This window comes from Leopardus geoffroyi, chromosome D2 (genome assembly GCF_018350155.1).
Source record: "Leopardus geoffroyi isolate Oge1 chromosome D2, O.geoffroyi_Oge1_pat1.0, whole genome shotgun sequence".
In the NCBI taxonomy this organism is placed as follows: domain Eukaryota; kingdom Metazoa; phylum Chordata; class Mammalia; order Carnivora; family Felidae; genus Leopardus; species Leopardus geoffroyi.
In genome coordinates this window covers 43,523,770-43,547,773 of record NC_059334.1, presented here as the reverse complement: position 1 = coordinate 43,547,773, position 24,004 = coordinate 43,523,770, and the positions used below count along the sequence as shown (strand labels likewise).

The window sequence follows — 24,004 nt, the reverse complement described above, 5'->3', positions numbered from 1 at the left end:
GCAGGGAGCCCTTTTGGGGCCACCACAGGCTGATCTCTTACAGGTGCATCCACCAGAGACCTAAGGAGTTCCTGAAGCAGGACCCTGGGGGCACACACTCCTGTCTGAGGGCCTCGTAGCTGCCTCCTCAGCACAATAGCTGGCAGAACTTCTAATGCTTTTAAATGAAACACTTTTTTTTTTATAATTTTTTTTTCAACGTTTATTTATTTTTGGGACAGAGAGAGACAGAGCATGAACGGGGGAGGGGCAGAGAGAGAGGGAAACACAGAATCGGAAACAGGCTCCAGGCTCTGAGCCATCAGCCCAGAGCCTGACGCGGGGCTCGAACTCACGGACCGCGAGATCGTGACCTGGCTGAAGTCGGACGCTCAACCGACTGCGCCACCCAGGCGCCCCTAAATGAAACACTTTTTGAAGGTCAAACTCAAGCATCTCTGCCTGCTATGCAAAGTTTTAAATTCTGAGCATCAAAGAGTCAAATAAAACAATTATAGCCAGCTACTGGTCTCAAAGACATTCACTTTTTGTAGAGTTTCTTGTCTCCACATCCCTGGCCTTGTTTTTGCAAGAACTGCTGCCTCTGGGGCCTTCGAGATCGTGACCCGTCATTTTCCTACAGATGCAGCACTGAGGATCCTGGGGACCCCTCCTTATGTACCCTGTACCAGGGCTAATAAACGGTGCTTCTCCAGCACCTGCAGCCTCGGGTCAGAGGATGCATGCAGTCACTGGCTCACCACTGCACAGTCCTCGGGGATCAAGTGAAATGGCACCTTCTCAGTGGAGCCTTCCCTGACCTCCCAATCACACACACGTTCCTCTCCTGTCCTGCTTCTCCTCTGTAGCACACATCACCATGGAAAGGTCTATTCATTGTACTTGTTTTCTCTCTTTCCCACCAGAATGCAAGCTTCATGAAGGTAGGGATTTGTGTTTTTGCCCCCTGCCACGCTGGTGCACCCCTAACACCCAAAACTGGATCTAACATAAATACCTTATAAATATTTGTTGAATAAATGAACTCCAGAACTTTCACTTCTAAAACACAGAAAAATCCTCTGGGAGTTAAGAGACACCTCCCTGGAACTCCGTGCCCTGAGTCCGTGAGCTCTTGGCAAGCTGCCTGCGGGCTCACTGGAAAAACAACTTCCTGAAGGTCTACTCTGGGCTTGGACCTGCCCTATCTGACTGTCAAGAAACTCATTTCACCCCAACAGTGATGGAAGGTGTAGGTGGTGTTAGACAAGGATGCTGACCGCAGGTAGGAAACCTGAGTGGCTGCTGGCTACTGGGAGAACAGGGATTCAACCCTGGGGTCAGTCCCTGTCCTGAGAGGCACACTGCAGTGGTTAAGGTCCCTGCAGCACCCGCTACAGTCGGGCAGCTGTGGGCAAGTGTTTTCAAAGCTCACTGTGCTTCTACTTCCTCAACTGTGAAACGGGGACCAGGAGTGCCTACGTCCCTGGGCAATGGTGGGGTTAAGTGAGGTATCACTGCAGGCATAGAGTGCCAGCCTGTAGGAAGTACTGGGTGCCGGAGCTGTCGTTGTGTGGGCCCCAGCCTCTCCTGTGAGAGTCTGGGGGCAGATTCCCTATGTCACTTGGGGCGGGACTGAAGCTCAGAAACCCCTGTTTCAGGTGTCCACTGCGCAGCCAGCCCATTTGTCTCACCGTGGAGGCTCCCCAGCTACACAGCCTTGGGACCTGCTAACTTCACACAGACAGGCCCATGCCCTGGGGGATGTGGCCAGCAGAGCCTAGACTGCAGAAGGTCCCTGATGGAGCCCCGTGCCTGGCTGTGGTTCTCGATCCTCGTCAGAGCCCAGCCCACGCCGCCTGGAGGACCCCCTCCCCAGCCGGCAACTTCTGCTCTGAAGCAGACCCCTTGCATCCTCCCTGCACTAGAGAAGGACTAAGCATGTATTATTAGCTAGTGCAACCGTTCATCTCTCAACAGCCCGGCAAGGATGGCGCTGCCATCATGATTTCTGGATTACAGGCCAGAACTCTGAGCTGCACTGCGGATCCGGTGCCTGTAGAGGCCAAGGGCAGGCGGCCCAAAATGTACCCCAATGGCATAGTGATTGTTTTGAATTGAAGCTACTTGGGAAACAGCAGATTCAAGGACACTGAATCCCTCCTCTGTTCCCCTGAAAGCAGGAAGCAAATCTTCCACATGAAAGGTACCCTCCCCATGCTAAGAAGTAAAAAGATATCCTTATCCTCAGATAGGAACTTTAACAAAACTTTTTCAAGATTTTATTTTTTTTAAGACTTTATTTTTAAGCAACCTCTGACACTCAGTGTGGGGCTCCAACTCACAACCCTGAGGTTGCATCACATGCTCTTCTGACCGAGCCAGCCAGGAGCTCCCAGGTAGGAACTTTAAAGCCAAGAAAGCTGTAGAAACAAACCTTGTCACTTTTTACTAATCTACTTACTACCTCAGCCCAAATTCCACCTAAAACTCCTTACTAATTAAAGCTCTCAAACACCTGTTTTCTTTCTCCTGTCAATCCCTCACAAATTTATTATCAATTGGTCTAAAAAGCATAAAAACTGCCTGCCTTGCTCATTTCTTTGGGTCCCAGTTTCATTACCAGGCCTCCATGCACACATATAAACCTGGTGGTTTTCTTTTTTTTTTTTTCTCTCCAGTTAATGTTTCACGTAAATTTAATTCTTAATCCAGTTGGAAGACCTTGAAGGGTAAAGGAGGAATGTTCCACGCTCTGGCCGCAGAGCACTCCCCACCGGCGTGTGTTTGCCATCCTTGGAAACAAAGTCGGAAGAGAACTCCGGCGCAGTGGCCTGGCCCCCCAGATGCTCAAGGAAAGATCCCGCCCTCAGACAGGGTTCCCGTGAGCCTGGAACCCAACTCATCCTCTCCACCCCGCCTCCTCCAATCCTGCTACGCCTTTCTCCCTCCTCTCCCCATCCAGGCCTAAAATGAAGCTGCTCCTGAGAGGGAGCCTTGAGCCCCCTTGTGGCCATACCTGGGAACGCAGGTCCCGGAAAGCCCTCACCCCTGGCTCAGGGCCCCTGGAGCCCCTCTCCAAGTGGAAGGCACTTGAAAGATCTCTTAAGATAGCCCCCGGCACCGTGAGGAGCGTTCCCCTGACGGCAGGGCTGCCGGGTGTCACAGCTCCCACCCCTGCGTCCCAAGGTTCCTCTGCCCCAAGAACATGACCTTCCTTCCCGTGACAGATTTAGCCTGGGCGAGGTACAAGCCCCCTCCAGGGCTTCCCTGAAAAGTTAAGGGCAGCTCAAAAGAAATGGCCCAGAGTTAACAGGCGACAGGACAGAGGGCTTCCTTCATCCATCCGCGGGACGTACTGAGCACCCTCCTGGTCAAAAGGACTTATACTACAGGCTTTCAAATCTACCCACTGAAATTCCGACTCACCAGAGGGCCAAAGCCCCACCGTGAGTCCTGTGTGTCTCAGAGGGGTCTTCTCATCGCTCCCTTCCCAGCTTTGAGCCCCAGGGGAAGGCCTCATGCACCTCTGATGTGGTGACTCATATTTAAGAAAGAGTTATGTGGGTGGCACACACAGCCCTCTGATCATTCCAACGGGCCCCATTCGTACGCAAATCTTCCTTAAGAGCTGATGTGCAACCTTAGATGAACAAGAAGTAAACCAGAAAGTTTGAAAAAGCCGTTGCAGACAAGTTGCCTTCACATGTTGGCCGGTGTGCTCAGGATACACAGAAGGGCCTGGTGCCATCCATCTTTTAGAATTTGCGAAAGAGTCCCACATCTGTGATCTGTTGTGCTCCAACAAGTCTCTAAAAGAATTTTGTTTCTTTTGCTAATTATGCAAACATAGTGCACTGGGATCTGTTGACATTCACTTGATGCAAATGTGAGAGTTTGCTTTTCACATAATTGGCGGGGACAGAGAAAAGCTACTAAAACTTCTGGGAAATTGACTCTCAATATTGTAACACACGATGCAGAAAAAGCTGGAGTCACAGCAATGATGAGCTCATGACTGGGGACTTGCAGTTCCTGCATGGTTGAAAATGTCTGCACTTGGGACTTTGATAGTTTACAAAAGTTGTGTGCTGGAATCTGCCACCTCCAGACTTTTTAAAATCCAAAGGAAATTTGCAGAGATTGGCCTCTGAAAGTTATAACTGATGTAACAGCAAATCAGAGCCTGCCTCAGCTGGTACTGTGCAAACCCTGGCCCCCCGAACTAGACCCTGCAGAGGACTGAGCAATATACACCTGGAGACTGGGGAACCAGTCTTTACAAAAGAGAGACCCACTTAAGGTACACAGGATTGTTCATTCTGGACTCTGGAAAAAACAAACCTGCTTTCCCCTTCCCCCTTTCTCATTGCTGGCAACACCCTCCACCCCCAGGACTGCGCAGGCACATACAGAGAACCAGATGCCCCAAATGACAGAGCAAAGGTGTGTGGAAGAACTGGACATTTTAGCCAGATTCTCTAACTCTAACCCAGCTTTGTTGTGGTTTCTATCAGGGTCTTGAAAATCCCCTTCTGGAACCACCTTGTGTTTGGAGGACAGGGACAAAGTTCCTCCCCTTGATGGCACAGAAAATTCTTAGGGGTCCTGGGCATTGCACAGGACAGCTCCAGTGCCTCGTCTGCCTGGCTTCTGGTAGGAGCTAGGAAGAGGAGGGTAAATGGTCTGGACCTGCTCTGTTTCACAGAAATACAATGCCAGCCACGTAGGTAATTTGAAACTTTTTAGAAGATACATTTAAAATTTTAAAAAGAAGTGAAATTAACTTTAACAGCATGTTTTATTTAACCCAATATGAAATAATTTATTTCAAAATGTAATGGGTATAAAATTATTAATGAAATATTTTATCTTTTTCAGTGTGAAATCTGGTGTGGATTTTATATTTACAGGACATCTCTGTTCAGCCTAACCACATTTCAAATGCTCAGCAGCTGTATGTGGCTCATGGCCACCTTACTGAACTGTGCAGCTTGGGAGTCCAACTCTGAGAGCCCAGGGCACAACTAAGCAACATCACTGCCATCCTCCAAAGTCCTAACCAGGGTGTCAGGTCCACAGTGCTGCTTGAACATAACTAAGCCTAAAGTATTGAAATGTGGGAGACTGGAGCTGAAAGCCCCAGTGGATACAGTTTGCCTAAGCCTTCTCAGGGCATCCCCATCCTGGGAGCCATTGTCCAGGGCAGGGCTGCTATGTAAAAATCAGGCATGCCTGTTACACTGAGACTCTAGGTTAACTTTTCCAAGTGATTTTTTTTTTTTTTTGAGAGAGAGAGAGAGAGAGAGAGGGAGAAAGAGAGCAAAGGAGGGGCAGAGAGAGATGGAGACACAGAATCCAAAGCAGACTCCAAGCTCTGGGCTGTCAGCACAGACCCTGATGTGGGGCTTGAACCCATGAACCGCGAGATCATGACCCGAGCTAAAGTTGGACACTCAACTGACTGAGCCACTCAGGCACCCCACATGCAGGGTGGAGGGTGGTTTTTAGTACTGTTTTTGCTGAATTGCTGATGAGGTCCAAGATAAATTTGTGATTGATCTACTTTTTTGGGCAGCAAGAGCAATGAAACACGTAAATTTCCTTCTTTGCCTTAGCTGCTAGGAAACTCAAAGTCCAGTCTGTTCTCAGTGCAAAGATACTGCTTCAGTAATACCTCCATTATTATCTAGTTGTGTTTTCACTCTTATTTTAATACTTTGGGGATTTTGCAGGGTTTCTGTCTTCTGAAATTTTAAAGAAACCTTGAAGTCCTTTGGAAATGGGTAGGGTATGAATGTGTAAGGAAGTTTCCATCTTTTACCACTAGGTGGCAGCATTGTGCAATAGAAGAAATTGGTTTCGGCCCCATCACGGCCTATTCTGCCATTTAGTAACTGAATTCTGGCAAGTGACTTTTAATACCCCAAGTCTCAGTTTATCACATGAGAAGGGAGGGGCTATTGTGAAAATGAACTGCTGAGATGAAATAAAGCTTGAGAAGTGGCAATAGCCTCGTGATTAGTTGCATGAACTCTGAACCAGATGGCCTGCTTTCAAATTCTGTTGTGCCATTTAATAGCCGTGAGGTCTCAGGTAGGTTATTTAACTTCTCTGAGCCTCAGCTTCTTCTCTGTAAAACGGAGATACTATTGCCTGCTTGTTCTGAGAATTAAATGTCACTGTACAAGGTGCTGAGAACAATGGCACACACAAAACATCAGGGTTATTAACTATTATCATTGTAATTAACACATAAAGCAGCCATGCAAGTGCTTGGCACAGTGCAGATTTAGACACCAAGGTTTAGAATACTGTGCTTCTGAATATCTAAGATGTTTGAAATGGGGCCACCATTTGACCTACAGGCCCTTCTGTGTGTGAAGCTGTAGGATTGTCTCTACCAGCTGAACTGCAGAAGCCCCCAAATTCCATGTTTCCTTTGAGACTCAGTGTATCTTCTGCAGTTTTCAGTAACAAAGATGACTTTGTTGAATTTACTTTGTTTATATTGCAGCAAAAGAAGTTCACGTTTAGAAAACAAAATTCAAATTATAGAATTGAATATTCTTTCTTTAAAGTGTACTCCTGGGGCGCCTGCGTGATTCATTGGTTCAGTGTCTGACTTCGGCTCAGGTCATGATCTCACAGTTCATGAGTTCGAGCCCTCACAGCCTGGAGCCTGCTTCAGATTCTGTGTCTCCCTCTCTCTCTGCCCCTCCCCGCTCATGCTCTGTCTCTTTCTCAAAAACAAACATTAAAAAAATAATTAAAAAAATAAAGTGTTCCCCTGTCAGACATTGTAATTTACCACCCTGAAGGCAGCTTAATCTTCTCTGAAGCTTCTTGGTTCCCATGAAAAGTAGTCTCCTTTGAGAGCACTAACCTCCTATTCCTCATCTCTATACATTTTGCTGTGCTAAAATACATACATATATATATATATATATATATATATATATATATATATATATCAGACCTGAGGCTCTACATTCAGTTTGGGGAGAATATATCTAAAACCAGAGGCCCTACAGTCTGGCACGCTCTGTTTCCCAAATTCCTCTATGCTTTATTTCTAAACATAAGCATAAGCATATTCAAAGCATAACCTTATTTCTAAGGTTCCTGATGTTTCAATAAGGGAAAATATAAAATGAATTTTATTAAAACAATTTAGGACCACCTGCTGCCATGTGTGTTTGAAGGAATGATATAGAAATAAAATACTTAAAACCTTCAGTGGGGTCTCAGAACCAGGAGATCCCAAACTCGGGACTCTAGAGGCCCCACACACTTTATGTGCTTCCTGGCTACATAGGCCTATGTGACAGGCCTCTGACAAAATGAACATGGGCTTTACCCTCTGTGCCCCCTAAAGTTTAAAGGCTGTGTTGATTCACTGCTGCTATCCCCCAGGCCACTAAAGAGCACTGCAGTAGTTTGTGGCCACAAGGAGTCTCTCAACTGTGTCCCACATCAGCAGCATCAGCTTCAAGAGGGCCATGCAATCAGACAAGGAAAAGAAGGAAAAAGGAATCCACATTGGAAAGAAGTAAAACTGTCTTTTTCTTGCAGATGACATGACCCCCTATGTAGAAAATCCCATGGACCCCACAAAAACTCTATTAGAACTAATACATAAGAACAGCAAGTTGCAGGGTACCAGATACAAAAATCAATTCTATTTCTATAGATGAACAATGAATGAATAATCTAAAGAATAAATTAAGAATGTAATCCTTTTCACAATAGTATCAAAAAGAATAAAATACTTATGAATAAATTTAATAAAAGAAGTGTAAGACATACACACTGTTAATTATAAAACCTTGCTGAGGGAAATTAAAAAAAGATCTAAATAAATGAAGAGATATTTCGTGTTCATGGATTAGCAGACTTGGTGGTGTTAAGATGATTATTCTACCCAAGTTGAATAGATTGCATGTAACCCCTATCAAAATGCCACATGCAGAACTTGCCAAAATGATCCTAAAATATATATGGAATTATAAAAGACCATGAATGGTCAAAATAATCCTAAAAAAAGGAGAACAAATTTGAAGCACTTTAACTTCCTAATTTCAAAACTTGCTATAAAGCTGTAATTAGTGAAAACAAGGTTCCCATAAAAGGACAGACATGTGGATCCATAGAACAGAGCTGACTGTCCAGAAAAAAAGCTCTTCACATTTATAGTCAATTTATTTTCAACAAAAGTGCCAAGACAAATCTACTGCTTTTAAACAAATGGTTCTGGGACAATTGGATATCCACATGTAAAGATAAACTTAAACCCTTAACTCACACCCCACACAAAAATTAATGCAAAATGAATCACAGAATTAAATAGAAGAGCTAAAACAATAAAACTTTTAGAAGAAGACATAGGGGAAAACCTTCAAGCCTTTAAATTAGGCCAAGACTTCTTAGATATGATACCAAAAGTACGGTATATTTTTAAAAAATGACAACGTTGATCTCATCAAAATTAAAAACTTTCACACTTCAAAAAACATTACTCTGAAATGAAGACAAGTAGCAGATTGGGAGAAAATATCTGCAAAACATGTTTCTGGTAAATGACTTGTGTCTAGAATATAAATAGATTCCTTATATTTTAATAATAAGACAAGGAAGCCCACCAAATAAAATGGACAAAGGATTTAAATTTTAAAGACATTTCACTAAAGAAAATCTGTGAATGGTGAATAAGCGCACAAAAAGATTCTCAGCATGGCAGTCTTTAGGAAACCACAAAGCAAAACCACAATGAGATACCATTTCACACCTAGTAGAATGGCTATAAAAAAGACACATAATAACAGATGTTGTCAAGGATGTGGAGAAATAAGAAACTTGTCTGTTGTTGGTAGGGACATAAAATGTTACAGCAACTTTGAAAACACCTTGGCAGTTTAAACAAAAATTTGTCCTATGACCCAGCAATTCCACTGTTTAATAAAGATATTTACCAAAGAGAGGGGTTTCTGGGTGGCTCAGTCAGTTAAGTGTCTGCCTCTTGATTTCAGCTCAGGTCATGATCTCACAGTTTGTGGGATTGAGCCCCATGTTGGGCTCTGCACTGACAATGCAGAGCCTGCTTGGGATTCTCTCTCTCTCTCTCTCTCTCTCTCTCTCTGTCTCTCTGCCCCTACCCTGCGTACACTCTGTCTCTCCCTTAAAATAAATAAATAGACATTTAAAAAAAAAAAGTATCTACCAAAGAGAGATGAAAACATATGTCCACACAATGACTTACCCATGACTGTTGTTAGCAACATTATTCACAATAATCCCAAAATGGAAACAACCTAAATGTCTGTCAACTACTGAATGTGGTATTTCCATGCAATGGAGTATTGTTTAGCAATAAAAAGGAATGAACTGATTCATGCTAGGACTTGGATGAATTTTGGAACATTATGTATGCTAAGTGGAAGAAAATATACCCAGGAGACTACATCTTATTTGATTTCATTCATAGAAACAGTCCAGAAAAGGCAAATTTATAGAGACAGAAAGTAGAATAGTGATGCCTGGGACAGTTAGGGGGCAGGAAGTAATGTTAAATAAGCATATGGGATCTCACTGAGGAGAGGAAAATGTTCTAAAATTGATATATGCTGAGGGTTGCACAACCTGGTAGATTCAACTAAAAAATAAAAATCATTGAGTTGTATGATTGGAGTGGGTGGACTGTTCTTCAGCTCGCCAAATTTGGCCAAGACAGGAGACAGCAGGGCCAGAGCTGAACAAACCGGATGAGTTCTTAAGTCTGTAACCAAAGTTTGCCCAGACAAAGCCCTGAGAATTGTCTGTTCTGGTTTCTAGCGTCACTGAGCCATACTTTAAAAATCTATACAATTTCATGATGCATTATGCCAGACCTGAATGTCCAGTGATATATATGAAGAGTTGACATTCCACAGCAAATGGCCCTAATAATGCAGCAGGACCCAGGTAAGGATCAATCAATCCATACAGATTTTCATTTATAGCACTTCCATTTGAGAGGTCGTAAATAAAACTAGTAAGGAAATACTCCAGGGAGAAGGGTTGGTGTAAGTTTAAGATGACTATCTCCAGGCCCAGTTAGTACATGCTAAGGGTGTATGGGAGAAATACATTTTGTCACGGATGGTGGCCCTATCTCTCATGCAACCCCAATTACCTGAATGCAAAATGGAGTAAAACAATGATGCTGATAACAAATGACTACATTTGGTGTCAGGTAGATCTGCCATTAGCAGCATCTTTGCAGAAGTGATTTAAAATTTGCTGACACGCCATCTTATAACAGGATATTGTGAACAAAGACCGGTCACTACTCAGTGTCTGTACCCCTGTACCCAGAGACTGCTGGGCCTGGGGACCCTGCAGGGAGATGAAGGAGACTCAGGACACATGTATTCCTGCTCCAGAGAAGAACAGTAGAGCCCAGCAGACAGGGAACAAGCAATCATAGGAAGGATACAGGTGCAGGCAGGTAGATGTAAACAGGTTGGTCAGAAGGAATTGGCTCTAATGGATACTGATAGATATGCAGATAGGATACTGATGGTCATGTCTGCACAACAGGCCCAGAGGCTGGGAAAGGGAGGCTTCCAAAGCTCCTGCCATTTTCTTCTGTTTCTCTCTCTACATATAAGGATCATCGCTACCTGTCTCATCTTTTTTTTTTTTTTAATGTTTATGTATTTTTGAGAGACAGAGAGAGACAGAGCGTGAGCAGGGCGGGGCAGAGGGAGAGGGAGACACAGAATCCAAAGCAGGCGCCAGGCTCTGCGCTGTCAGCACAGTGTGGGCTTGAACTCACAAACCGCAAGATCATGACCAGAGCCGAAGTTGGACGCTTAACGAACTGAGCCACCCAGGCACCCCTCATCTGTCTTTTGAGTGCCTTCTTTTTGGGGGTTTTAACGTTTTGTTGAATGGGTCAACATGGTTAATAAAGCTAACCATTAAAGAAAATGCAACAATTTTTGTGTGCCACGGATTTTAATAACATTGCCAGTTCCTGTCAAATAGCCCTTAGGCATACGTCCTTGCTCCAGGTAAGTCTGGTGGGGCACAAGAATAAAATTTTCCTGAGGCCAATTCGACCCTGTTGTGACCTACTGGTGACATTTCACATCCTGTTATATAATGTTCCTAGAAAGCCAAATATCTTCCATTTCAAATGTTTTAACTTGCTGTTGTGAGTTAATAAGAGAAATTTTATTTTTTAAAGTTTGAGAGAGAGAGAGAAAGAGAGAGAGAGAGAGAGAGAGAGAGAGAGAGAGAGAGAGAGAGGAGACTGAGATAGAAAGGTGTTTGGAATGCATGTCTTTGCATCTTAGCATTAGTCTAGAACAAAACTTAAGAAAAAGCATGAACTAGTAATTTGTCAAAGATCCTAGTTTTTTTCATTACAATTCATATTTGCATTTAAACTACCTTTAGTTTATATTACATAAATGCAACGTTTCAACAAAAACTTCTCATGAAAATCCCCTAGAACTCAAAAGTATTTTGAACTAACCACGTGCTTCAAAATGTCTCAGGTTGGTTGAATGTATCACTACCTACTACAGATTATGTGATAACGATCTAATTTTTGTTTAGTTGAAATTAAAAAAAAATTCTAACACCAATGCACATTTGCCAAGGGGGGATGGTTTTGGAGGTAAACCTCTCACAGTTTATTGTTTGGGGATCTGTCTGTCCTGCTGGAATTCTATCTGTCCCATGGCAGAAATGGTCTCATCATCCCCTACCACAAGATCAAATCCAGGGTTTGGCACACAACATGCATTTTAACAATATTTATTGTGAGGAGTGAAAGAAAAACAGGTATCTTTAATTTTAGCAGATGAACATTTGAGAAGTACTCTTGCAGAAAATTATTGGTCACCTAAAGTATTACCAAAGAGGCATTATTCATACTCAAAATGAATGCCTGAATAAATTTATACATGGATTAGATCAGGTAACAGGTTATGTTCCAAAATCTGGAAAATAAGCAATACCGTTTTTACAGCTGGGAAATCAGAGAAATGTCTGTAACTGTTTCTTTCTCTCTTTTTAAAATGTGGATGCTAATTTGAGGGGTTCTTTTGGGGGGAGGGCAGGGGATTAATGAATGAGGAAAAGGTTCCTCCAGATGACTTGAATTTCTCATCACAGATTACGTAGCAAAAAATGGCAGGTAACCAAAATTATCAAGTAGGCCATACTATATTAGAATGGGATAAAGAAAACAAAGCCTAGACATAAACTGAATGTTAAAGAGAGACTTCAGAAAATGAGATCTTATGGGTCAAGGTCTAAAAGGGAAGGTGACTTAGGACAGTTGAGAAGTCTCAAAATTAAACCCTAATGACCTAAGAAAGAAAAGGCAGAGAATTTAAGAATATCTGACATGGCTAAAGAATTCTTGAATCGTATCAGATTGTAAAAGGGAAATGAAGGCACGTAACCAATAATTTATACAGAAGCAAAGATGAGAATAGTAAAAGGCAGTTAAAGCCCAGAATGGAATGAAATGAGATGAAAAGGAGTTTTACTGTTATGTTCTAAACATGATGATGAAAAGGGCATTCCTAACAGGATGGCATGATGTTGAAACCACCCGCGGCTCCTTAAACTCCATGAGGCAGGGACCATGTCATGTGTTTTTCATCTCAGTACACCCAGCAGCTAGCACAGTGAGTCACATCCATAAGACATCCACAAAAATTACTTAAGCCCCATTAACAGAAGTCTGTATCAACCTATACTTGTCTTTTCTGTGGGAAACAAAAAAGATTTTCAGAATAGAAAATACAGAATGAACACGAGAGACAAATGAAATGACTACACTTGATTACAGACTAAAGAAAAATTTGGAGTCAAGTCTAAGAAAATAACTTGCTATTAACGAGGGCCTTAAAACTGATACAGATGTCTTAAGAGGTGGTAAATGCCATTATCAAATTTAGTAGTAATGAAATTCCCTTCATTCTTTTTCCAGCATTTATATAACCATTTTGGATTAATAATCACTGTGTCGACTTTTTATACCCTATTATATAATGACTATCACAGACTGTTAAATTGGAAAATAAATTATAAATGCCCTGTTCCTTTTTGTCCTAAAAACTATGTACAATTTCATGAAATGCTTTGTTGCTTCAAGCTATTTTGTATAGGTGTTAAAAAAATAATTAAAATTACAATGTCTTCCTCTTGTAGGTAGCATTTTCACTCAGGGTGCTAATATTTTTTAAGTAAAAATTATCCGTTATTGCAATATTTTCCTAAGATAAATCAGACATTTGATTAAAATGGAAACTGATATATCCGATCATTTACAGAGTCTGCAGTAACACTCAACTATTTATTGTTCAACTCCTACTCAACCAGGGCTCGGAGTGTGATGTGAGTGTAGGGGGGAGTATTGTGAAATGACACAGAGATTGAAAAAAAAAAAACAAAACCAAAAGAACAGCATTTTGGATCTCTGTGGAAAAAAAGATATCTGAGACAAAGTACACTATGAAAGGCAGTGTTGAGAAGGACAAGAAAGATTTTATAATTATGAACTTTATTTTTATTTACTATGCCAACATTTTCAGGAAAGAGACTTTACATCCAGTTTTTATAATTCATTTTACAAGCAAATTCTAATATACAGTATTTACTCTGAATTTTGTTTTTAAAATCAACGGGAAAAACAATACTGCAGATATTCAAGACTGTGATGTTTTTGTTTTTAGTTAGCAATGACTTAGAGACTTTAAATTCTTAGGGTCAGTATTATCTTGTTATGGTGATGCTGTAACAAGGAGAAAGTGGATAGCTTTTCCCCAAGACAGTTAAAATATATGACGTATCTTTAATTAATAGCATAGTTGTAGATTGGCGCCCACCATTAGAATCATTCATCCAAACGTATCCTTTCAAACTGCTGCAGCAGAAAAATTGAAGGGAGGTGTGGAAAGAAAATTAGAAAATATAATAATTCAAGCATCAGAATTAAGAAAAATAGCAATGCCGTCATCCTCAAGAAAAAACATCAGGTATTTGTATTACAGCTATAATTAATTTTCAAATGTGTGCATTAGCATGCAAACATAACCACCCGAACTAATTTATAAACACGAAAACTATTGTGTAAGATGAAAAGTAAACTGAACTATGCTGCAGTCTTACTGAATTTCATTGTAGACCTAGTTGGTGACTCCAAATTACATCTTCAGTGCCCCAGAGACCAGGAAACCATCATGACAACTCTGCTCAGAACTGAAAAGTGCACTTCTGTGTCTGTAACAACCATCCGTGTTACAGGAAGACACAGAAGTGACAGCTATGGGTTGGGTGTTCTCTTTGATGTACTGAGTAAAATACTTAAGGGTACCATGAAACATTCAAAAAACTTAGTGCTTTAATGAGTAAAGTGACATGCTGAGGATATAATTCTGTGAAAGGCTGTACTTCAAACAGCAACAATTATAGAGAAATTCATTTCAACAAAGAAAGCCACGCCCAATAGGAGGCATTTCGATATTTCAGGCACAACTCCAAGCAATTAAGCTCATTTAAAGTGCAAATCTGATACCTTCTCTCATTATTCAGATTTTTACTTGTTAAAATACTTAGTAAGTTCCCTAACATCTATATAAATACAATGAACAGTAGTCTATATGCCTGAAAATATTGCACAAATTAAAATGAGACTCCAAAAGAAAAATGCTAGAGGATCTCAGTTATTAGAAACATTCTAAATGATATAACTATATAATCCTTTGTTTAATGCCTTAAATCATCTGCACCTGTACTGATTAACTCCTTAGGCTAAGCTTTCTCTAAAGAATTTGATATGCATCCCATCAACAGCCAAATGTCTAATTCTACATGCTCTATTTTCTCTTTCACAAATGTGAAACTTAACCAACCCCCATAAAACTTTTTCTTTAGGATTTACAACTCATATACTGCAGCCATCTTCACCAAAATCATAAGAACTCAGAGAAAAAGTAATCTGAGTTCCCACGGAGGAGGATTTGGCACAGAGCTGACTTAGAGAAGCACTAAACAGAGATCAAGCCAAATCTGAGAATGATCCCTGATTATTCAGGTGAGTTACATCCTCACCTCATTTCTGACTTAGCATTTACCAATAAGGAGCAGTTTTTAAAGAAATATTCATGCAGTTTTTAAAAGAAAACTGCAGGCAAAACTTGTTTTGTACAAGCATCCTAGATTTTTTTCCTCTTAAATCTATTATGCTTCATAATGATATTGATGAGCCAAGACTGAGGCTCAACAAAAGTTCAGAGAAACTGATAAACGGATGGATTAATTTTTATGTATATTCATCAGAGAGAAAAAATAGAGCAGGAAAAAGACTGGAATTAACAAATTGCAGGAGTCAACACTTTTATGTAACAAAGATATTTCCCTCAGACTAGGGGGTTAAAAATAAAGTGAAAGTTTTAAACTTTCCCCTTAAAGATAAAGGCCTACTTGTAAATGTTTCACAAGAGTCTACACCAACTTCTAAATAAACCAAAACCAATTCCTCAGTGTTTTACTTTAGAAAAATATAGTGTAATAACATCCTATTTGCAATATACGAGATCAGTTTTCTTTCTCCTTCAAGATAAAACACCACATGTACCTACTTACAGCTGTCAGCCATTGCTTCTCGTCTCTGTGAACAAAGAGCTTTGCTGATACCTCTAAGTACTTTACACTAACAATATCTGGACTATGTGAAAACCTTCCTGAACCTTAGTGCTTCTCTGACAGAAGTGCTGTCAAAGGCTGCTCACCTGTTACCAAGTTCAAGAATGGTTTTTGTATCCAGTGAACGGCAAATTCACTTGAATGGTCCTCTGATAGGTAAATGACAGTTAACAGCTCGTTTGAAATTTCCACTAAAGCACTTGCTGTTGTTTTTCTTAAAAAGGGCAATTTCACCAGTGTATGTTTTTTTAACAAAGTCCCCAGAACTTTGAGTGACTTTTTGATCATAATGCCTTGAGATACATTTTTGGTCAGCTGATCACAACAAAAATTGACTTTGTAAAAGTCTATCTGTCTGAAAGACATTAATTCTAATTAAAGCAGCAATAGGTGAACAGCCTAAAGATGACATGATTTGGGAGAACAGAGGGCAAATTTACTGAGCCATCTGACGAGTAGCCCGCAGCATGATTAGGTTAGTGCATATGGTCCCTTGGCAGTTCCACAGCTACCTTCCTAGAACATTAAAAAAGCTTTTAACATCTTTTAGTAAAACACAGTGTCCCCTCTCCAATTCCATTTTTCATCCCAAATCTACTTTTCAAGAAACTGCCACTCAAACATGCCAACATAAAAGGGAAACCTGGAAAGCTCAGGAAAAAACAACAACAACAACAACAACAACAACTACAACAACAAAACTATTAAGAATTCCAGCTTTCTCAAGATAGTCTTACTTAAGTTTATAATTACTCTCAAAATATTTTAACTGTTTTGTTATAGAAAATAGTTTCAATCCCTATCTGTGGTGTATTTATATCTCATCAAAGGTTTGTGCAAACATTTCAAGTCCATTATTCCAGTCTTCAGATAATAGCAGAAAGTCAATAAATATAATTATTATAATAAAGACTTAATTTAAAATATAGACTGTGGAACCTTAAATCAGCTATCATGGATCCATAACCCTATAGGATTCAAAACTGAATTACCAGCAAAACTCTCTAGCACCAACACATGTTACAAAATGAATGTCTTTAGGTATAGGCTTCAAGATGTAACCCAAGCTTTCCAAAATTTACGAGTAGCAAAAACAAACACAAATGGTGTGTATGTGTATATGTGTGTATATGTAAAACAAGATGCTAATGCAAAATATAATTGATTTTTACAGCATATGAAACGTTTTTAACCAGGGGAATTTGGTAAATAAATAAATAATGAGACTAGCTGGCTGATCCTAGCAAGGAAAAATAAAACTTACATAGACCTTCCATTAAAAGCCTGATCTCTTTTATTCATCACAAAGCTTTTGCATAGACCTTTTGAATATACAAATCACTGGCCAGAATTTTACTTACAGACTACCATCTTCAGTTATCACTGTATCATTAGTTAAAACAGTAACCATATTCACAAGAGGGACAAATGAAAAAGGGTGAGGCTCCGAGAACCACAATTAATACAGACCTTAGAAGGACTAAATGAACAAAGCACATTTCTTGCCTGCTAAGTGGAATATTATGAACTTTCTGATGTGCAGAGGGATAGATAACATGATTAGAGCCTTCTGTAGGCCTCTGAAATGGGTAAGCAAACTTTTGTGTTTACCTGAGACAAATATGCTCAAATGCTGTGTACTTCAACCAGGACATAAAATGGAAGAGCCAAACTATTAGAAACTTCCACGTTTTAATTTTTTAAGATTTGCAAGCTTTCAATGGAACCTCCATCATAGTAGCAAATTACATGTAAAGCTATTACAGAACAGATTGTTTTTAAAAACAAATTGGCAGGTGATGGCTATGCACTTAATGTATCTTTGGTTTAGGAAGACGGGAATATCGGTTAGAGGCCAAACAATCCCCAGAATTCAAACTGCCATTCAGATTCTGCATGATTTCTTTTCTTCTTGTTAGTGGCCTTGGGATGCTTGTCTTGGCCTGGAAGTTTTGAGGCTCTGGTTGGGAGTTGCTTATTTGTTTTTGTCTAAAAGAGCCGGAAGGGGGGCGGAGCTTAGATGCTTTTGGATTTGAATTACTTGCAAGATTTGTTTGACTAGATGTTGGCTGCAGTTTTGATGAATTGCATGGTGTGATTATTGGTGACTTTTTACAAGTGGGAGTTCTACTTTTAGATGATTCAGAAACTGGAGGAGGTACCAAAGAATTTGAGATGGACGGCTTAAAAAGCGGTAAGGACTTGGGCTGGGATGTGTAGTCCTCCAGTGAAGACTGATTTCTTCCAACTCTTGTAGCCTGGTCTACTGTACTTGACTGGGGAAGTGTCTGAAGAGAAGTGGGAACAAATTGCATGTCACTAATTTGATTATTGGTCGAATGATAAGGCTCTTGAGCATTCATGGTCATGTTCAAGTCTGCTTCAGAAGGTGTAATCTTAGCCACATCCTCAGTGAACTGTGGGCTTGACGAAAAAGGCCGGTCTTCCAGACTATAGTTGTTTTCTTGTTGTAAGCCATGTGTAAAGCTTTCATCCAGATGTGCAACAACCTGATGTATGCCCTGGCTTGTGCATTCACTGTGGGCCTCGATATGTTGCGGCTTTATTAGTTTTCCCTGGGCGTGGTCTGTGGGTCTGGGAAGGCTGCTGGAAGGCTGTAGTACTTGAGGCTATTAAAAGTAAAAACAACATTAAGCAACAATTCAATTTACAAATACCACCCAGAATTAACAGAAGTTCCAATTAGACTGTGTTGATACTTATGTTTTAATATGAGAAGTATGTGGGTTTTTTAAATTGAAAAATAAATTGCAATATTCAAGTGAATTCATGAGACACATACAAGAGTGATAATGCAAACAAAAAATGATACAGGCAGTCAACACTAAACAAGATTTGAAGTCAAACAGGGGTAAAGAAAAATCTTAAAGTATGTATTTATTATAGAAAAAAGATTCCTGCCTTGATTCATTAATATTTAAAACTTTATATGTAAGATAGCTCGACAGAATGATTTCTATAACACTTTATGATTATAGTCTATACAAATCAGAGGAAACATGCAACTTTTATTACTTTTGGGAAGAGCCTACTGGTCATGTCCTATTACAGGGGAGGTTATCATCAATGTATAAACACGATACACATATAACTTTCTATTAAATGATGTAGGCTGAAAATGAAAAAAAGTTTGCCAAAGGGCTATGAAACATATTTAAAGGATCAGTTTTTACAAATAAAATAACTTTTTTTTAACTGCACTAATCCACGAATAAATCTACATAGTATGTCTAATTTCTCTGACAGAGCAGGGAAATCTATTTATACTGCATCATTTGTGTTTGGTCACTTTCTTCACATCCCTGACCAGTACTGGATGGTGGCTACCAGGGCCAGCAGTCAGGTAGATCACGGCAGGGTTACAGATGACTGAGAACAAAGTTCAATGACAAGTAGAGGGATGGTTGGCCAGGATGATATATGGCCAACTTTCTACTTAAAAAAGTAGTAAAACCAAGACGACTACCCAAAATTCATAGAGAACATGTTACATTAATCTCTTATTTTAGAATGTTTAAAACAAATAAGTCATCTCAGTTTCTGCTTCAAGCTAAATGCCCTAGACTTTAAGGTCACTGGGCATTTTCACAATACATGACCACAGAGATGACAGCTGTCCTTCTAGAAGGAAAGCACTAAAATCACCAGGTAATTACAATCAATTCAACAGACTCTCTTTGGGATTCCCTAGAAAAAAATGACCATGCCAAAGTGATCATACATTTTAAAAAGATTAGTAAAAATATAGAGGACCATATAAGCAAACAAAAATCTACCGAAAGGGAAAAAAAGCAGCCAAAGAAAGGTGCAGCATCAAATGGTTGATGGAAATGGGATGTGCCTTCCCTTTTCACTTCTTTTGACCTTCAAAAATATCAAAAGATATTTTCATCTTGAGTTAAAAATCTTAAAGCAACTTAAGACCTTTGAAAATTTAAATTTAAATTTAAAAAATTTAAAATGACTTTAAATATGCCTTTTGCTAGTAAGAAAAAAAGATATAACATATGAGATCAGCTCAAAGCATAAAAAAGTATGATTTCCTAAACATAAACTTGTATTTAAGATAACCAAACCTCCTGAAAAGGGGCCCTGTAAACTGTAGATAATTACTCATTTGCTCTATTCTGATTATAGTAGGTTCCCTTATCCACAGGAATATATTCCAAGACCCCCAGTGGACACCTGAAACCGCAGATAGTAACGAACCCTATATTTTCTATGATTTTCCCTAGACGTACATACCTATGATAAAGTTTAATTTGTTAAGTCAGACACAATAAGAGATTAACAACAATAATAAAAGAGAACAATTATAACAATTACTTTGGTAAAAGTTATGTAGATGTGGTCTCTCTCTCAAAATACCTTATTGTACTGTGTTCACCCTTCTTCTTGTGATGTGAGATAAAATGCCTACATAATGAAATGAAGTGCGATGAATGATATTGGGATTGTGACATAGCATTAGACTACTATCCTCTAATAATACATCAAAAAGGACAATCATCTGCTTCCAGATGGCAACCAACAGCAGGTAACTGAACATACAGGAAGCAAAACCATGGATGAGAAGGGACTACTGTACTTTTATTACCCAACTGACTACTGCTTATCAGAGAACTAAATGGAAGCAGAGCAGGAAGATGTGCTGCTTATATTAAATGCAATAAAGCTCCATACAAAATATTAAAGAATTAGAAATAATCAGGCTTATAAGAACAATAAAATTTTGAGTCTTCTGAGAGGAATTAGATTGAACAATTACATAAAAGGTACCTATCACTTAATTTACAGCGAATAAATTAGTGGTTTCCAAATGCTTTATAAACAGATTTGTATTTTTATTCAAAGTTCATTTTAGTGGTGTGATCTAGTTTCCCTATCCCCAAATAAATGTCTTGTTTTATTATTTATTTGAAAACTAGTTTGGAAATCAATTCTACTACCATAATAAAAAAGTCTCTCTCGAAGATGTGACTACAGCGAGGACCAAGGAAATGACTTGCTCCTAAATGTGGAAGATTGTGTAGAACTGGTTACCCACTAAACTGTCATTAATTACCTACTGCTGAGTTAAACAAGCTGCCTCTTAACCTCAAGCAAACAGAGCAGAGATGTATTCTGACACTTATTGCCGGCAGCACAACTTCCCCCAAATTCTAAACACTCAGTGGTATAACATAAAGGCAAGATGTTAACAATTCATCCTGCCCACATTCATTACTGCTTCTATGCTCTCAGACATCTTTAGAATGAATTCTAAATATTAAAAAAATCCCATATTCTAATGGATAATAAGACTAAATAAATAGGAACATCAAAGACCATTCTTTTTTTTAATGTCTGTGATATATCATACATTGTACTAGGTATAGAAAAATACGGAGCTGAATACAATGCTGTTCCTATTGTTGAGAGACCTGGTGAGGGAGATAGGTGAAGAAATGATGGGGCGCCTGGGTGGCTCAGTTGGTTAAGCATCCAACTTCAGCTCAGGTCATTATCCCAAGGCTTGTGGGTTCGGGCCCCGTGTCGGGCTCTGTGCTGATAGCTTGGAGCCTGGAGCCTGCTTCGGTTTTTGTGTCTCCCTCTCTCTCTGCCCCTCCCTCACTCACACTCTGTCTCTCTCTCCCTCAAGAATAAATGAACATTAAAAAATAAATAAATGATGAGACCATGCCTCAAGCATAACAACATAGGAGAACAAAAGAAAAAAATATGCCTGATTATAGGGGTCATAGAATCCAAGAATCACAAACATCTCAACTGAATTTTACAAAGAGTAAGAGTTTGCCAAGTAGACAAGAAGGGAAGAACGTTCAGGGTGGAGCGCCAGTACATGCTAAGCACAGAAGCAAAAAAAGAACATGGTATGTTCTAGTAACTTAAAATTGTTAGACTGAATTTGGAAAGCGCAGTGCTGGTGGGAAAGCCACAGGCAAGGGCCAGCTCATGAAGAAACTCATGTCAGGCTGTGGTTCCGACTTTATGCAACAGGTGATGGGAAACACTGATAAATTTTAAACAGAGGAATAGTAAGATACAATGTTTATTTTACAATGTCACTTTGGTGGAATTAGTGGGGAACATACAGAAGGACTGACTGTAAGCAGAACAGCCAGGTAGTATGCTACTGCTAATAGCCCAGGTGATAAACTATAAGGGTCTAAAATTAATATACTGAAAGCAAACTGGAAAAGATTTAAAGAGATTTTAAAGGTGGTCAGGTAAGCAGCTGTTTGGAAAAAAATTAAGATGAGTTCCAGGTTTCTGGCTTTGGCAATACATGATGAGGTACTACTAATCTGTATACAAAAAATAAAAACAAATAAATAAATAAAATGCCTCTGGGGAAGTTGCCCACCAGCCCATTCATTTCGTAGCTTCAGCAACCCAAAACTCAGAGGGCAGCCTTCACGAAACTCCCTGTAGTCACAAATAAGTAGAGCTTTTAGTACTTCATCCTTGCAACTTACAGAATGGTTGGTTACTGAAGCTTCAAAATGTGGAACCATCCCCAGACTTAAAGGGCTAGGTGCTTCTAACTAGATCAGCAACTTCAAGTCTTACTTTTTAGTTAGATACATCTAACTTGGCATACCATCCTGAGAATTCTCAGAAGCAACGGTTACAGGTATCAAGGTCAAGAGTGCCAGAGGCACTACTAGATAACTACAAGGGATTGACAGTATTTTCAATGATCATCTTAAATGTTTAATTTGGGCTGCTTACAAAGATAACCAGAGATATGAGCTCCTTACAGGCACATACCATGCTTTATTTGTTGTTGTTGCAGTTGGTATCCCTAGTACTTGGCACATAGTATGGATTAAATATATATATTTTCTAGATAAATTAATAAATAAATACTAGGAAGTGATATATTCCAGAATTGCTTCTTTGTAATAATCAAAATAGTTCCCTATTAGGTCAATGATACAGCACTAATAACCCAATAAACAAAAGTTTAAAAAAAAAACTGATGAAAAAGAAATCATAGAACAGAAAAAAAAATGTTTTCCCTAAATGAACATAATGGCTAATGTTTAGAAGGACAGCAGGAAGAATTACAAGTTAATAGGAACTCAGCACATCCCATAATGACCTACCAGCTAAGCCACAAGTATTTTTTACTTGTATATTTCTGAATGAAGTACGGAAAACTGTCTTAACAAGCATTACATTATTTTCCATTTCTAATCCTAATAATTAAACATGATTATACATATAAAAACACCTAGCACAGGACTGCCTACCACATCAAAAGTGCTCAAAGAAATATCACCTATGATTATTAAAAGGTGTGAGAATGATGAATTCAAGCTATGGATCTTTTGTTAATGGGTTTTGGGGGAAAAAAGGCAAGTTTTTATAGCAGCATAATAAACTAGTTGCCATAGAATAAGAGGTTTCTAGGCTTCAAATAAATATTTTGGTAATGTCAGTTATATCTAAGTGTGTTAAATCCATAGCAGGCATATCTGATATGACACAGAAGTCAAGTTCCTTAAGTGCCTTCCTGAAGGTAAAATAGAGCTAGGAGATACAAGGCACTTTAAAGTATAGAAAGAATAGGGGCGCCTGGGTGGCTCAGTAGGTTGGGCGGCTGACTTTGGCTCAGGTCATGATCTCATGGCTCGTGAGTTTGAGCCCCATGTCGGGCTTTGTGTGACAGCTCGGAGCCTGGAGACTGTTACAGATTCTGTGTCTCCCTTGCTCTCTGCCCTTCCCCCGCTCACACTCTGTCTCTCTCTCTCAAAAATAAACAAACATTAAAAATTAAAAAAAAAAGTCTAGAAAGAATTTATATACAGCTATACGGAGGACCTAGTACAACACAATACTGAGTCATTTAGCTTTTGGAGTCAGACTGATCTAGGTTTGAGTTTCTGCCTCCATCACTTACTATCGGTGAGATATTGGGTAAATTATCTTACTATTCTGAGATGGAATTTCATAATTTATACAATGAGGATAATAATGGATTTTACACTTCATTGAATTATTGTAAATAATAAATGATAACAAGCATACAAAGTGCTTAGTATAGTGGTTGACACATTACAAATACCTGAGAAATGCTATATTCTGGGCTATGAGAGAACAGTTTCCCTTCTTTCCAGGGATAAATAATCAAACACTAAGTTTGCATGCATGATCTCTACTTATCACAAGACCATCAGTGGAAAGTACAGTCTTATTTTTGTAGATGAGTAAACTGAGGTTAAAAGAAATTAAGTAACACTGAAATTCACACATTTTAGCAAATGGCCAAGCCAGAATTTGAACCGAG

General features: G+C 39.5%; 1 protein-coding gene across 9 annotated transcripts in view; it reads right to left on the bottom strand.

The window, feature by feature from the left end:
* Positions 1 to 13,524: 13,524 nt before the first annotated feature.
* Positions 13,525 to 24,004, bottom strand: part of CCSER2 (coiled-coil serine rich protein 2) — a 197,321-nt gene continuing 186,841 nt past the window's right edge. For 5 of the 9 annotated variants that reach the window (XM_045437892.1, XM_045437888.1, XM_045437896.1 and 2 more), the window contains one exon: positions 13,525 to 18,317. In XM_045437892.1, coding sequence (XP_045293848.1) covers positions 18,223 to 18,317 — 95 coding nt within the window. In that variant the 3' untranslated portion in view covers positions 13,525 to 18,222. The remainder of the gene's footprint in view (positions 18,318 to 24,004) is intronic. The other 4 variants (XM_045437889.1, XM_045437891.1, XM_045437890.1 and 1 more) reach the window with 3 other exon arrangements.